The sequence below is a fragment of the Pseudorasbora parva genome, chromosome 1 (assembly GCF_024679245.1).
Source record: "Pseudorasbora parva isolate DD20220531a chromosome 1, ASM2467924v1, whole genome shotgun sequence".
NCBI classification, from domain to species: Eukaryota; Metazoa; Chordata; class Actinopteri; order Cypriniformes; family Gobionidae; genus Pseudorasbora; species Pseudorasbora parva.
The window spans coordinates 66,766,486-66,781,856 of record NC_090172.1 but is presented as its reverse complement, the minus strand read 5'-3'; the positions used below and the strand labels follow the sequence as shown (position 1 = coordinate 66,781,856).

General features: G+C 37.8%; 2 protein-coding genes across 2 annotated transcripts in view; both read left to right on the top strand.

Moving 5' to 3' along the window:
- Positions 1-875: 875 nt before the first annotated feature.
- Positions 876-15,371, top strand: part of LOC137080903 (uncharacterized) — a 470,496-nt gene continuing 456,000 nt past the window's right edge. Inside the window, exons 1-2 of the mRNA XM_067447607.1 lie at positions 876-972; positions 2,446-2,547. The gene's annotated coding sequence lies outside the window, so the exon portion shown is untranslated. The remainder of the gene's footprint in view (positions 973-2,445; positions 2,548-15,371) is intronic.
- Positions 6,127-7,935, top strand: LOC137088270 (apolipoprotein L3-like). The gene is made up of 2 exons (XM_067452107.1): positions 6,127-6,160; positions 6,325-7,935. Exons 1-2 carry the CDS (start codon positions 6,156-6,158, stop codon positions 7,121-7,123), a joined length of 804 nt encoding a protein of 267 aa, XP_067308208.1. The 5' UTR covers positions 6,127-6,155; the 3' UTR covers positions 7,124-7,935.

Sequence of the window (15,371 nt, the reverse complement as noted above, 5' to 3'; positions counted from 1 at the left end):
TCACAAAAAATGTGTGATTAATCTAGTTAAAGTTTTTAATCTGTTGACTAGTTTTTAGTATTTTGTTCAATTCAACAACTTATCACAGTTATAGAAATGTAATATTTGGCTCAGGTTTTGTTGTTTAAATAATTTAATTACTGAATTACCAATTATTAATTGAAATCTAATGTGTATGCAGTAATGCTTCTCCTTCACCAACCTTTGTGAATGTTGAGATCTATCTTACTGTGTCTGAATGATAACTTATCACAGATTTCCTCCTGGTGTTGATTCTAAATCTATTCTTTTTTGTGTGTTATATGTGTCAAAATCTGTGTAAATAATAGAAAGGTCGCTGATTAACACTTGCAATTCAGTGTCATGATGGTTTTAAAAAATATTCTGAAGGTAGTAAAAAAGGTATTAAAAAGTAGGAAATTTAACTTAACGATTGCTGTATATACCCTGAAATATAAAGTAAAAAAGAGTGGGACTTCGGTAAAATAATAAATAAAAAGAGTTGGACCGCGGTAAAATAAAAAAGTGGGGCTGCTGTGAGTGCAGGCAGCCTGGGGACAGCATCCAGAGTTCAACCAAGTGCCATGACAACAGCGGCCCTCAAAAACAGACCGGCCCGCTGGGAATTTTCCAGGTGCTCCCGATTAGCCAATCCGGGCCTGCTGTAAAGTGACGATGAGCAGTAAGTTTGAATTGTTTCATTTTAATTGTGCAGTTAATAAGTGTTTATTCACATATTGCCAATGTTGAATTGTGTAGTAACTGTACTGAATGTGATTTTTCCAGTTTTATTTCTATGTATTTTTCAATTCATGTGAGCAGCTTATTTTGTTGACTGCTTACAAATGCTCTAATTGTGTGTATTTGTTTTCCAGAATGTGAGGCTGCTATCGCTGTCTGTGTTAGCCAGTGCTGTAACTGAACAAAAAAAGACACATTTGATTGTGCAAAACCAAGCTTTATTGTTTCCAGGTATTGTATAACATCTTTATCTCTTCTACTCCAATACCAACATTCAGCATAGTTGACGCTGCCCCCATTCCCCCACCCCCATGAAAAGTCATTTCAAAAATCCATAAAAGGGTCACTTTAACAATTATATTTATACAAATTAATACAAGTTTGATTTAAAATTGTAAATCATACCCTGGCATACAATGTTATGCTGACAATATTATACCCGAAAAGACAATCTCATGCTAAAGTTATGATTCACCTGTTCTCTACTAACACATACTACATCAAACAAACAAAAAGTTTTACAAAAAGACATTTCACATTTCATCCTTCAAATCATTTCTATGAAAAATAATTAGTCAAAATGATATATTGCAGGCATTTAATAAACAATTATAGATAGGCCACATTATTATCCAAAGTGTTGAGATTTGGATAATTCACATTAGCTGATTTTTCATCTACTGGTTAAAATTGATGTCATTTTCACATTAGTCTGAATAATAACTGCAGCCAGTCTGAATGACTCTGTAAATCCAGTCTCTGACAGAAGATGGCGCTGATGGAGCAGCAGTAATAGAGCTGTTTCCCAGATAACCTGCTTAAACTAGGCATTACAGATGAAGGGAGGATAAACAGAAAAGGCCATCATTATTTCCCTCCGCACTGGGTCATAAAGGCTGGAAAACCTCTCACTTCTCCGCCATGTTTTCACACAGAACGAAACCGGCATGCTGTTGTGTGAGACTGTAACACTTCGGTCAGTTCCCATCATCTGTATTTGATATTAAAGCATTTTCAAAGATTATGGTAATAACTGTTTCAAATTGAATATGATTTTTATGACGTTATTAGTAATATCAGGGTCATAATGCTGACTTCACTGACTATCATTCTCATAATGCTGTTTAAATGTATTATCATTTGACTCTCAGTACGTGTTAACTTTGGACTCTGTGTGAAAGTCACAGGACTCAAAGTTGTTGTGAAGGAGGTGTCATTTATTTCAAAATGACCTTTGAACCTGAAAAAGATGAACTCTGAAAATAATTGACCAGATTTGTCCTCATGGCTAATGAAGTCTTCAGTGTGCACAAACATTAGCATACAAACGCTTTACCTTTTAACATAAGATCTGCTGTGCATGTTTGACTTTCGATGAATAGTTTTGTGCATTGCGGGACAGTGAGATATATTGTCCAACTTTCATCAATGCCACCAAAAATTAAACATTAATTTGAGCAGTACTGGACAACTGGATCAAAGTTTTACTCTTATCAGAACCAGGGAGATTTTACAATCGTGAATTACTCTAGTCTAAGATAATTCTCAAAAATCCACCCACACCCTACTTATGAGTTCAAAGGTTGTGTTCATCAAATATGAAACTATCCTTTATGCGAGTGAACTCACCAAGGGCGATTATGATTTTATATTTGTTGAGCTTCTTCTAACGCTATTTTCTAACACTCACATGTAGATTCACAGGGAGCCCCGTTGGGCTCATTGAAGCTGGTTATCAGACTGAAAGTATCTCTGCTTTTCTGGATTATTCTCTTCAATCTCTGTCGACGGCTCTAAAGGGCTAAGGTAAGGACTGTTCGCTCAATCCTCCGTATGCAGTCACCTTGTTTTATCTGCTCATTTAAACTCATATTCCCATCAACAAATGACACAAATGTTTCAACTGTAAAAAATAAACATGTATAGTTGTAGCTTTATTATTTCTACCTGATCCACCTACAAATGTAATTCCTGTAGCTCAATGAGTAGAGCATGGTGCTAGCAACGCCAAGGTCATGGGTTTGATTCCCAGGGAAAGCCAGAATTGATAATAATGTAAAATGTGTACCTTGAATGCAATGTAAGTCGCTTTGGATAAAAGCGTCTGCCAAATGCATAAATGTAAATTCTAATTTCATTGTTGTAACTTGCTTCAATCAGTTTTACATAACATAAAACAAGGGAATGCTGTTTTAATATAATTGAGTTACACTGACTGCGCCTTGCTGATTTTCGCTTCAATGAGAAATTGTGATTTTGGGTTATTATACATATTATTATGATGTGTCCAAGTGAAAATCACAATAGACAGTGCTAATCTTCAGCACAATGGTAATTAATAACATAATGTCCGACATAATTGTACATTAAACATTAACAAACTGCTAACATCTTTCCCTGAAAAACATAAAATAACACGTAATCCCTGAATTTACTTGCATTGACCTTTGCAAAGAATATTGGGAACTACAGAGCCACCGCCCAGGGCTGTGTTTCCAGAAGCATTGTGAACTGAATCGTAGAAGCCATTGGTGGTAATGGTCTCTATGATCCTCCACAGGTCTTCATCACTATCTTGAGTGAATCTAAATGGCACTTGTATGAAAGAGGAGGTTGAAACAGGACAGCACATGTCGCACACACATACACACACACACACACACACACACACACACACACACACACACACACACACACACACACACATATTTAGCAGTGTGAACAATTGTCACAGCGGCTGCTGAGCGAACACACAAAGTAGTCATAACATCATTTTAAACACTTAAATGTGTCTAATATAATAAACAGAGGTGCATTACACACACACACACACACACACACACACACACACACAATATATAAATGTGTGTGTAATATATATATATATATTACATAAAATCCAGCATTACATATTACATAAAGCATTACATATTTTTGTTGAGTTTTTGTTTTAGTTTGTTCCCAAAGATTTGCATATAATTTAAAGTCCTTCACAATTGTAACTCTTTCTCTGTAGGGTTTAAAGGGACAGCACATCACTGAGTGGGTAACTTATTAAGAGGCAGCAAAAATGAATAGCCCTCCTAGCCCTGATTCTGGCTTCAGTAGTGACAGCATGAACAATCCTCCTGTAATGAAAGGTGAGTCAGTAAATAATTACATTATTGATTTTTTAAGCGGACTGTCTTTTCACAGCAAGTGCCTTGTTGGCAAGTGCTATTTGCATTAGCTCCACCTAACAATGCCTGGTTGGGCCAAACGACATTAAAAAAGACGCACATACTTCAACATCTTCAGTGGTTTGGTCAGTTAAGTGTAAGGCTCAAGGAATCTGGTTTTGACTCGATTAACCCGAGTTTGAATCCGCCTTTTGCAGAGCTCGCTCTTCCCCTTCCCCATTCCCATCACATCAGAAAGGCATTTACTTTCAATAAATATTAAACAAATAAAATGGAAAAAATGAAAATAAAGTGCCCAATAAAATGTTTATCAATAATAAGAGTATTTATTGGGTAGGGTTAGAGGGCGGTGTAGAGAGGGCCTTTATTGTCCCATTAAGGTGGCGTCCATTTAATCATTGTAATAAATATAAAGATTTATTATAATGTTATTATTGCATCATGTTAATATACAATACTGAGCTGCAAATAATATGTATCTGTCAAAATAAAGTATAAATCGCATCTAATTACTATTAACACGTATTGAAAAGAAATGCTACTTTTACAAAGTGTAAATACATATCAATATTTTCTTTTTTTAGCCATGTTTTGCTCAGACGGCTCTTTTAATCTCTGTGATAGAACCGACCAAACTAAAGGGTTTGTGAATTCAAACAGAAGTTAAAGCTGTTCAATTCCTGCAGCCTCAAACTTTTCTGAAATACAAATATCTAATAAGATCTAAAATATCAAATTTCATCAAATATCTGATCAAAATTATCTTTCTTGTTTGCTTAGGTGAACTAAAGTACGGTTTTATTCAAAATCAAGTTTTGTTTTTGCAGAGAAAATGTTTATTTATATATACAGTCGTGGTCAAAATTGTTGGTACCCCTGGTAAATATGATCAAATATGGCTGAAAAAAATAAATCTGCATTGTTTATCCTTTTGATCTTTTATTTAAAAAAATCACTCAAACCTCTCCTTTCATTAAAGTAAAATAATTGAAAATGGGAGGTTAATCACATTATGAAATAAATGTTTTTCTCCAAAACACGTTGGCCACAAATGTTGTTACCCTTTTATTAAATACTTTTTGCAACCTCCTTTTCCTAAGATAACAGCTCTGAGTCTTCTTCTATAATGCCTGAGTTTGGAGAAAAAGGATAAACGATGCAGAATTTTTTTTTCAGCCATATTTGATCATAGTTACCAGGGGTACCAACAATTTTGACCACGACTATATATATATATATATATATATATATATATATATATATATATATATATAAACAAACATTTTCTCTGTGAAAACAAAACTTGATCTATATATATTAGACATGTGCCGATTTTTCGATAATGCGATTTATCACGATAATGAATATGCACAATATTGTTATCGTGGGCACTTTCAAATATTGTAAATAATAATTTATTAACAATTTATAATTTTTTTTATAATGCATTCAAAAATACTTTGCCCAACACCGCTGTATTCTGTGTCAAAGGGACACGCGCTCAGATATAAACAAGCCCAACATGCGTTTGCACATGACTGAACCGGTGAAGGAGACGCGCTGCTGAAGTGCCACTCAGTGACAGCAGAGGGCGCTGATGAACTGCAGAATGTATATCGTGATAAAACTTCATCAATTAATCGCAACATGAAAAATTGATATCGGCACATGCCTAATATATATATATATATATATATATATATATATATATATATATATATATATATATATATATATATATATATATATATATCCTGTAGTTTCTTAGCCTGTAGTTTCTGTAGCTACTCCGACTAATAACGATTTGACTACAAAAATGGAAATGATTAGAAAAATCACACAAGAATATTGAAGTATCAGTAAAATACTGTTAGTCAAAACTGAAACAAAAGCAGTAACAGTGTCTACAATTATGAGATTGATTTACTTCCTTGATTCGCTTGAAACAGTTCAAACAGTTCAAGTCAGTAATTCAATAATTTACTGCTCAGAATGGGCAGTTCCCTGAATTATTCGTTTTCTATTATTAAAGAACAACATAAACATTGTAAGAGTTTTTTTTTTAAATAACTTTTAAAATGAAATGTGAAAACAAATATTGTTATGTGAAAAAGCCCCACTATGTCAAATCAATATTTTGTTGTTATATAATGTGATAATCTGCTGAAGATCTATAGTATAACTGCATGTTATTTAATTTCAGCAACCAAACGCCGGCTGGAAGAAGTTGACAAAATGCTGTAAGAGGATATTCTTATGCAAACTTGCATGTGATTATATTATGGAAAAACGTTAATAAAATACCTCTTGAATTTAAGTATTTACCAAATCAGCAAATATGGTTACCATTAATTACAAAATAATATTAGCAATATAATGAACTCCTAATATTTCTTTTCTGTAGAGCTGATGTTAGTCATCTCAGAGAGGAATTTACTGAACTCTACGAGAAAGATTATCCTCAACTGCAGCGCTGCATAGAGAAACTGCATCATATCATCAAAACATTTGAAGAAGATTTCAGAAGAGCTACTAAAGGAGATGGAGAGGTGGCGATCACTGGAGGTGCTGTTGCAGGATTAGCTGGAGTAGCAGGATTAGCTTTAGCTTCAGTTACTTTTGGGTCTTCTCTTGCTGTGGCAGTAGCTGGAGCAGGAGTAGGAGTAGCGGCAGCTGTAGGAGGTGGAATAATGTATGAAGAACACAAGCACGCTAAAAAGCGCAAGATGACAGAGTTACCAGGAAACAAGAGCGCTAAGAAAAAGCGCATGACAGAGTTAAGAGTTAAAAGAGTTAAAACTGAACTAAAGGACTCTCAGAATAAACTCAACCTTTTGTCTCAGAAAGACATTAATCAGCGTATTGAGAAACTATTGAAAGATCTTGATGAGCTAGAGCGAGACGCCAGGGATGTAAGTAAATATTTTACCTCCATCAGTGAAAGTCGCAACATACAAGGAGAAGAAGCGACAGCGATGAATGCGCAGATGTCTGGAGTGAAGCGTCTGATTGGGACAATAAGAGGGTTTTTTTCTGGTGTCAGGCTTTTGCTTGACTCTCTGTCAGTTATTGAAAATAAAATAGATGAGCATGAGATGGAGACAAAGGCTGGAAAATTCATAGCTGAAATGGGGAAAGTAATGAATCAGCTAGAGGACATCATGGAAGAGATTAGGAAAACAAAAGAGATAATGGCAAAATGACAAATCCAAATCAATGTTTTTTTTGTTTTGTTTTTACATAACCAGATGAACAAAACAGCAGTGGTTATAAAATTGACACTTTCCCAATTTGCAGAAGAGCTGCTGCGTTAATAGAGTTAAACAAACTATTGATTATCTGTTTAAACTAAAGCCAGTTGGATTCGATAGTGCTCCTTATTAGGGCCAGAAAAAGGCCAAGAGGAAGATCAGGTGTTTTGGGCTGTTAATCATCATGGACTCGTCTGATTTACTGATCTCTTTATAACGTTTAGTACTTTTTAAATTCAATTTATGCTTATAATGCAATAATACTAATATATGCAAAAGCAATACACTTACACCGAATATAAGAATGAGTGAATGTCGCTCACTGATGACGGTCCATTACCGAAAGTCTCCTCCAAAACCGACCACAAAGGCTGAATGTTCTCTAAATTTGTGGCCAGGATGCACAGAAAATGTTTTCTTTTTTTTTTTTTAAGCGTAGGCCTATACTATAATCAAGTACTATGGCAAACATTATATTTTTCATTACAGAAAATAAAATATTTAAAATAATAACATTTCCTGCCAAAACTTAAGAATACAAAATAATGCTTATTACACTAATGTTTAATCTTTATTTAAATTTTTTAGATATGATCATTAACAGGTTTATAATCGTGGTAGTGACTACTTTCAGCAGATGATCAATAATGATAATGTCCTATAAATATGTAAAACTTGCTCTGGCACCTCTGCCTTACAGTTCTGGGTTTTATTGTGCTTATATGATAAATGTGCTCATATGATAAATGTGCTCATATGATAAATGTGCTCATATGATAAATGTGCTAATATGATAAATGTGCTCTTATGATAAATGTGCTCTTATGATAAATGTGCGTATATGATAAATGTGCTCATATGATAAATGTGCTCATATGATAAATGTGCTAATATGATAAATGTGCTCTTATGATAAATGTGCGTATATGATTAATGTGCTCATATGATAAATGTTCGTATATGATACATGTGCTTATATGATCAATACAAAAATGATATAGTGGTATATTTGAAAATATATTGAATAATATGTGTATGTAAATATAATGTGAATAATATAACTTGTTTTCAAGTCTACCCTCTTTTTTATTACACCCAGTATTTTGTGTGTGTGTATGTGTGTGTGCGTGTGTGTGTTGTCATGCACATAAGATATTTCTTCTCATAAAGTATGCAATGTAAGTCGCTTTGGATAAAAGCGTCTGCCAAATGCATAAGTGTAAAGTCTGCTTTATCTTTTCTGTTCAGTTCTGTTGTATATGAAGTTATGACAGCAGGAATGATTATCAGGTAAACTGATCTTGTGCGCTCACTGAAAGCATCAGCCTCACTGATCTCGAGTCTGCAGTGAGTCCTTCATTCAGCAAAACTCAGACGACAGACCCGAGTCTGTGCTGTAGATGCCCTAACAGAACAAACACATATCTCCATATATTACATGACGTTGTTGCGTCTGGACTACAAATAATAACAAATTAAATTAGCTCAACAGGGAATGACTGGTTATGATCAAATTATAAATCTCTAAATCACCCAGGAAGGGAAATACCTAACCTAGGTACTTAAGCTATATATATATATATATATATATATATATATATATATAATTAGGGCTGTCAATCGATTAAAATATTTACTCGCGATAACATTTTCGATTTTATTTTTGTAACCGAGTCTAATCCATTTTGCAAAATCCTCTAATTTGAGGTAGTTTTTTATTTTATATTTTAGTGTTTTAAGAAAAATCAATTTAAACGATCCAATACGGACGACAGGTCGTGTAAGGTCAAAGGTCGTTGTGTTAGTGGTATTGAGGCAAAATTATTTGTAACCCAGTCTAATCCTTTTGTACAAACCGTAATTGGAAGTAGTTTAAAATTAGATATTTTAGAAATTAACATTTAAAGGATCTGATATGAACGACAGATCGCATAAGGTCAAAGGTCGGTGTGTTAAGGCAAAAAAAATTTTTTTTAAATCCTATTATTTGGGATAGTTTAAATTTAGTAATTTTATAAGAATCTATCTAAAAGATCTAGTACGAACGACGGGTTAAATAAGGTCAGGTCAGTGTGTTGAGGCAAGATGTGCTGTTGCGTGTGTGGCACTAGAAAGTCCATAAAAAATTGGGCTCCCATTTAAGGCATGTTTGCCCCAGGTCACCTTCCCTGTGTGCAAGCCCGAAGGTACAAGGTGGCTGGATACTCAACCCATCTCTCAAGTGACCCTTTGTTGTCACCGTTGCATGTAGCATCATCAACAATAACCCTGGAAACTCCAAGAAGCTTTTCTCCACTATAAATCACATCCTCAAACCGCAAACTCACTCTTTTTCAGAAGCCACAGAAGAGAGGTGCAATAAGTTCATGACCTTTTTTAGGAACAAAGTAGACAACATCCACTTGCTTCTATCTAGCCCCTCCGCTCTGCCTGTCCCATCTGTTGATCCACAGCCAGGGACCTTCCAACATCTCTGCTGCTTCTCCATCATCACACAGCTTGAGGTTGAGGACATCATCAGAAAAATGAAACCATCCACCTGTGCACTGGATCCTTTTCCTACAGCCTTGGTAAAATCTAACCTCAGTGTCTTAAGTCCATTTATTACCAAGATTTTTAATAATTCCCTCCAGGCTGGCCATGTTCCTTCATCTCTTAAAACTGCTATCATCAGACCACTTCTGAAAAAACCTACTTTAGACCCAGATGTTAATGACAACTACAGGCCCATCTCCAACCTCCCATACCTCTCTAAGGTGCTGGAAAAAGTTGTTGCTGCACAGCTTCAGGTCCATTTGGAGCATAACCATCTTTATGAGAAATTTCAGTCTGGTTTCCGCTCAGGACACAGCACAGAAACAGCTTTGGTCAGGGTCACAAACGATCTTTTGATGGCGGCAGATGCTGGTTCCCCATCCCTTCTCATCCTCCTGGACTTAACTGCAGCTTTCGATACAGTTGACCATAACATCCTCCTTCACCGTTTACATTCCACCATTGGTCTCTCTGACTCGGTCCACAACTGGTTTTCTTCTTATCTCACTGGGAGAACTGAATATGTTGCGTTAGGAGAAGCTACATCCCTGTCACACAATGTCACCTGCGGTGTCCCTCAAGGCTCTGTGCTCGGACCCACCCTGTTCATACTCTACATGCTCCCCCTTGGCCGTCTCATCAACCGGCATGGGATTTCTTTTCACTGCTATGCTGATGACACTCAACTTTACTTTAGGACAAGTTCATCTCCCTCTGCTGACCTCACACCATCCACTTTGATCACTTGCCTGGATGAGATAAAGGCGTGGATGAAGCAAAACTTTCTGCAGCTAAACGGCTCCAAGACTGAAGCTATCCTAGTCGGCACTCCACTTCAGGTCCAGAAGTCCGTTATCACCAGCATTGCTTTCTCTGATCAGGTCATTCCACTTTCCACTTCAGTCACCAATCTGGGGGTCAGAATGGAATCACAGCTTACTTTTGAAGCGCACATCAAACACCTGTGTAAGACCTCCTTCTTCCACCTCAGAAACGTTGCCAAACTTCGTCCCATACTATCACTGGCTGATGCGGAGAAGCTTGTCCATGCCTTTATCTCCTCCAGGCTGGACAACTGCAATGTGCTCCTTATTGGCATCCCTAGCAAAAATCTCCAGAGGCTGCAGTGTATTCAGAACAGCGCTGCTAGGATCCTCATGAGGGTGCGCAAATACGACCATATCACCCCCATTCTAAAATCACTCCACTGGCTTCCTGTGTCATTCAGGATCGAGTACAAGATCTCTCTCCTTACCCACCAGTGCATCCATGGTGATGCTCCCTCCTATCTCAAGGAACTCCTCACCACACAAACAGCCACTCGTAACCTCCGCTCTGTTTCGCTGTATCACCTCAAAACTCCCACAACCAATCCCCGTACTATGGGGGATCGGGCCTTCTGCTCTGCAGCCCCCAGTCTGTGGAACGCTCTCCCTGACCACCTGCGGACTCCACAGACTATAGATACTTTTAAGCGTGGTCTTAAAACCCACCTTTTTAGCAGAGCTTTTAATTGACTTGCTACTTCTTTATTTTATTTTATTTTATTTTTCAGTTTTATTTATTTATTGTTGTTGATTGTTTTTTTTTATTTTTTATTCTGTAGCACTTTGAGATTTTGTTTAATATAAAGTGCATTATAAATAAAATGTATTATTATTATTATTATTACCGTTAGGGAGCTCGAGGGAGCCGCCTGTGAGCATTGTCAGCGGCTGACACTCAGGCTGCTCTGCTCTCGGCTGGCCGTGTTCGATGAGGCCGCCAAGCCTCGTGAGCCCCATGGTTCTGGACCCACGGTCGCTGAGGCGGCTCGGCGTCGCAGATCATGGGGTTCACAGCGGGGCTCGTCAAAGGGTTTTGGGACTGCTGCGGCACTTTCCCAATCCTCCTCTGACAGTTCCGAGGATCTTCCTCCCCGTGTGGAAATCCGCTTTGTGGCATTTTCCCCCGGGTTGGAGGGTCCGATGCTCATTCTCTGGGGGTGGGCATCGAGGCGGGAGATGAAGCGGGAAATATAACGTTTCATCCACCTGCCAATGAGTTAAGGTGGTTCTTACCGGTTATTTTGGGTGTTTTTGATATAATATTTTCCTTTTTTTTATTATTGTTTTGTCGATTTTGGTGAGTCCTATGGTGGTTTTACGTGGATTCTGCTGGTTTTGTGGTGATTTTAATGAGATTTTAAGTGGTCCGAGGTGTTTTTTTTTAAGTTGTACATACCCTCAATTTATTTCGTATTACTTTGGGTGTGTTTTCTGATGGTTTAAGTTGAGATTAGGTGGTTTGACTAGTTTTCTGTGATTCGGTTCTTGATCTGTCTTATGTGGTCTTTGATGGGTTTTGTAGCGGTTTGAAATGTCTTAAATGGTAAATGGACTGCATTTATATAGCGCTTTTATCCAAAGCGCTTTACATTTTTGCCTCACATTCACCCATTCATACACCGACGGCGATGTCAGCCATGTAAGGCGCAATCCATGCTCGTCGGGAGCAGCTGGGGTTAGGTGTCTTGCTCATGGACACTTCGACACTCGGTCAGGTGGAACCGGGGATTGAACCACCAACCTTCTGGTTTGTAGACAACCTACATGAACCACTGAGCCACTGCCGCCCCCACTGCCGTCTTATGTTGATTTTTGTGGTGTTCTTGTTATTATTGATATTGGGGTGTTCAGGCTAGGAAACACAGTTGAGCTGCAGCTCTTCACTTATCCTTAGTCATCATGTGTCCCCAATAATAACAAGAGATTATTTTGTATTTTCTTTAATTTTTGTTTATATATTAGAAAATACAAGGTTAAGTGTGCATTTTAACAAAAAGGTATTAATACATGATACATACAATCAATCATATAAGTATTTACAAATGTTGTGCATCTTCCCATCTATCGTTGAGTCCTTTAGGTTTTCTTGTATCTAGTTTGTTGATCCACTGCCATTCCACTTTTCTCCTCTGGGCCTCCGTTTAATTGGGGTTATGGTCAAAGCCCCGGATGTAGAATTATGTACCCCATGTTTGCGAAAATGTGCGATCAGTGTACAATTACTTCTTCTTTCCACGTTGGAGCGGATGTTATACCGGTGTTGGTGCAGTCTCGACCTAATTGAATTCTTTGTTTGTCCTACGTATTGTTTCTTGCATTTGACGCAGGTGATGACAAACACAGTTTCTACTGTTCAGGGGGATTCTGGGGAGATAGTACGCTTTGTTTTGGCCGCGTTGTTTGATTTAAGGTTTTGTGCTATGGCTCACGGGTTTCTTGTCCCTCGGGACACGACTTTGGACTAGAAAGTCTCTGAGGTTGGGATTTATTTTGTACGCCGCTAGAATTTTGATGTCCTGTATTGGGGCTAGGGTTTTTATATAGTTACTTTTGATTAGTCTTCGAAGCTTTATTGCACCTGGCAAAAAGGTGATAATGGCTGGGATCTGGATCTGGTCCCTCGGCGGAGAGGTTTTTTTTTGTTTTTCCAGGGTCTTGTGTGTGTGTTCTGTAAATCTGTCTTAATTTGGTTCTGGGGTAGCCCCTTGATCTTAGTGCCCTGGAGAGGATTGATTTGGCTTCTTGGAAGTCCTCCCCTCTTGAGCAGATTCTCGAGAATCGTAAAAGTTGGGAACCTTTTATAGTGCAAGAGGGCGTGTGTATCTGTTTCCTTAAAGAATACCTTTGTGTCCAGTCTGCTCGTAGAAGTGAAGTCAGGAGCTTTGTAAATGGAAATGTCCAAAAAAATCGACTGTGTTAGGGTTGGTGGTCGTTTTCATCTTGATGGAATTGTGGTGGTTGTTTAGGATTTGTAGGAAAGCCTTGAATTCGTCCATTCCATGTTCCCAGATCCCCCAGATATCATCGAGGTATCTAAAATAATGGTGGGGCTTGAGGGGGCATTTGGTGAAGACAGTTTCCTCCCCCTGCGCCATATAAATGTTTGCATATGATGGAGCAAATTTCTTCCCCATCGCTGTGCATTTAATTTGCAAATAGTATTTTCCCGCGAATTCAAACTCATTGTTCTCGAGGCTAAGTTTTAGAATCTGTAGGATTGTGTCATCCGGTCTGGAGGCATCTGGGTTTCTATTGAAGCAGTTTCTAATAGCCTGAAGTCCTAAGGGGGTCTCTATATTTGTATATAAACTGTCCACATCCATTGAGAACATTAAGGCTTGTGGTGGGGGTTTGAGTTGATTGATTTTCTCGATGAAGTCATAAGAATCTTTGATATAACTGTCATGTTGGGTTGTGAGCGGTTTTAGAAAAAAGTCAATATACTCCAATATTCTCTAGCTCTCACTGTCACAGTCTGAAACAATTGGGCGTCCGGGGGGCATGAGAGGGGTGGGCCAATTCTTCCGGGGTTTATGTAATTTTGGTAACAGGTAGAAGCTCCTCGCTCTTGGATTCGATTGTCCTTTGAGGTATTCTGCTTGTTTTTGTTTTATGTAGCCCTGTTTTAGAAGTGATTCGATTATCTGTTCTATTATGGGGATCGATTGTGGATATATTGGATTGGGTATTTTGGTGTAAAAATCTCGGTTTCCCAATTGTCGAAGGCCTTCTTTGATGTACTGTGTTCTTTCCATAATGATAATCGCGTTGCCCTTGTCTGCCGGTTTGATTATAATATCTTGTTCGTTCTTTAAAGAGTCCAGTGCCGTGATTTCCGTTGGTGATTGGTTTGGGGCGGGGGTTTTGGGTTTAGAGGTTACATCTTGTAGATTTTGGTAGTTACTTTAAAAAAAATCCCAGATTTGGTTGGTTAACTGTTGTGGTGGGGGTTTCCAAGTGGATTTAGCCCTAAAGGGAAGACCTTGTTCTGTGTCTGTTCCCGTGTCGAAAAAAATAGCTCTCTATCCTCGTGTGGAACTCCTCCAAGTCTGCTGACAAGGTGTATCTATTCTGGGATTTGATTTGGTGGGATGGGATAAAGGACAGGCCCCTGTTCAACACGTTAAATTGGGCGGTGGACAATTTTAGGGTTTTTGAGAGGTTAATTACCATTCTGTCGATCATCTTTTGCCCTGGGTCTTTAGTTCCTGGGAGTTTAAATATTTGATCCAATGATCTGCCATTGATACCCTGTTTTTTAGGTCCAGAGGATGTTATCTTGTAGTGTTGAGAATAAATGGCTCTGTAGGAGAGGGATGTGTTTGCTTTTAACCCTGATGGTGTTGTTTAAGAGTGTGAGATTTAGAGCCCTGCACGGGCCTCAAATCTAGGCCCTAGCCCGGCCCGGGCCCGAGACGCTGAGGCCCTAGCCCGGCCCGTGTCCGACAGCTTATCAAAATTCTCGGCCCGAGTCCGACTGGAGCCCGTTTTTTTTTTTTTTTTTTTTTTTTTTACATTGTTGCAGCCATTAAAATAGTTCTGTTTTGTTTTTAATGTCAAAGTAGTTATTTTTCGTTTCGTTTCTTTAGTAAGTTAATTAAGAAAAATGTTTAGAGCATTTTTTTGTTTGTTAAATTAAAGTTTTAATTTTTTTAAGTGACGACCAAAAGCGGCCAGCGGCCGACAGTGAGTTAACCGCATATTTAATTAATTTAGTCTCTCAAATCAACTCTTGACTTGTCTTGCCTATAATAAAATCCATAAAACACTTCAAGCATCACAATGTTAGTTAATTTCGCCAACTATTACCACCAGTAGCCTAAAAGGCATTTTTGACG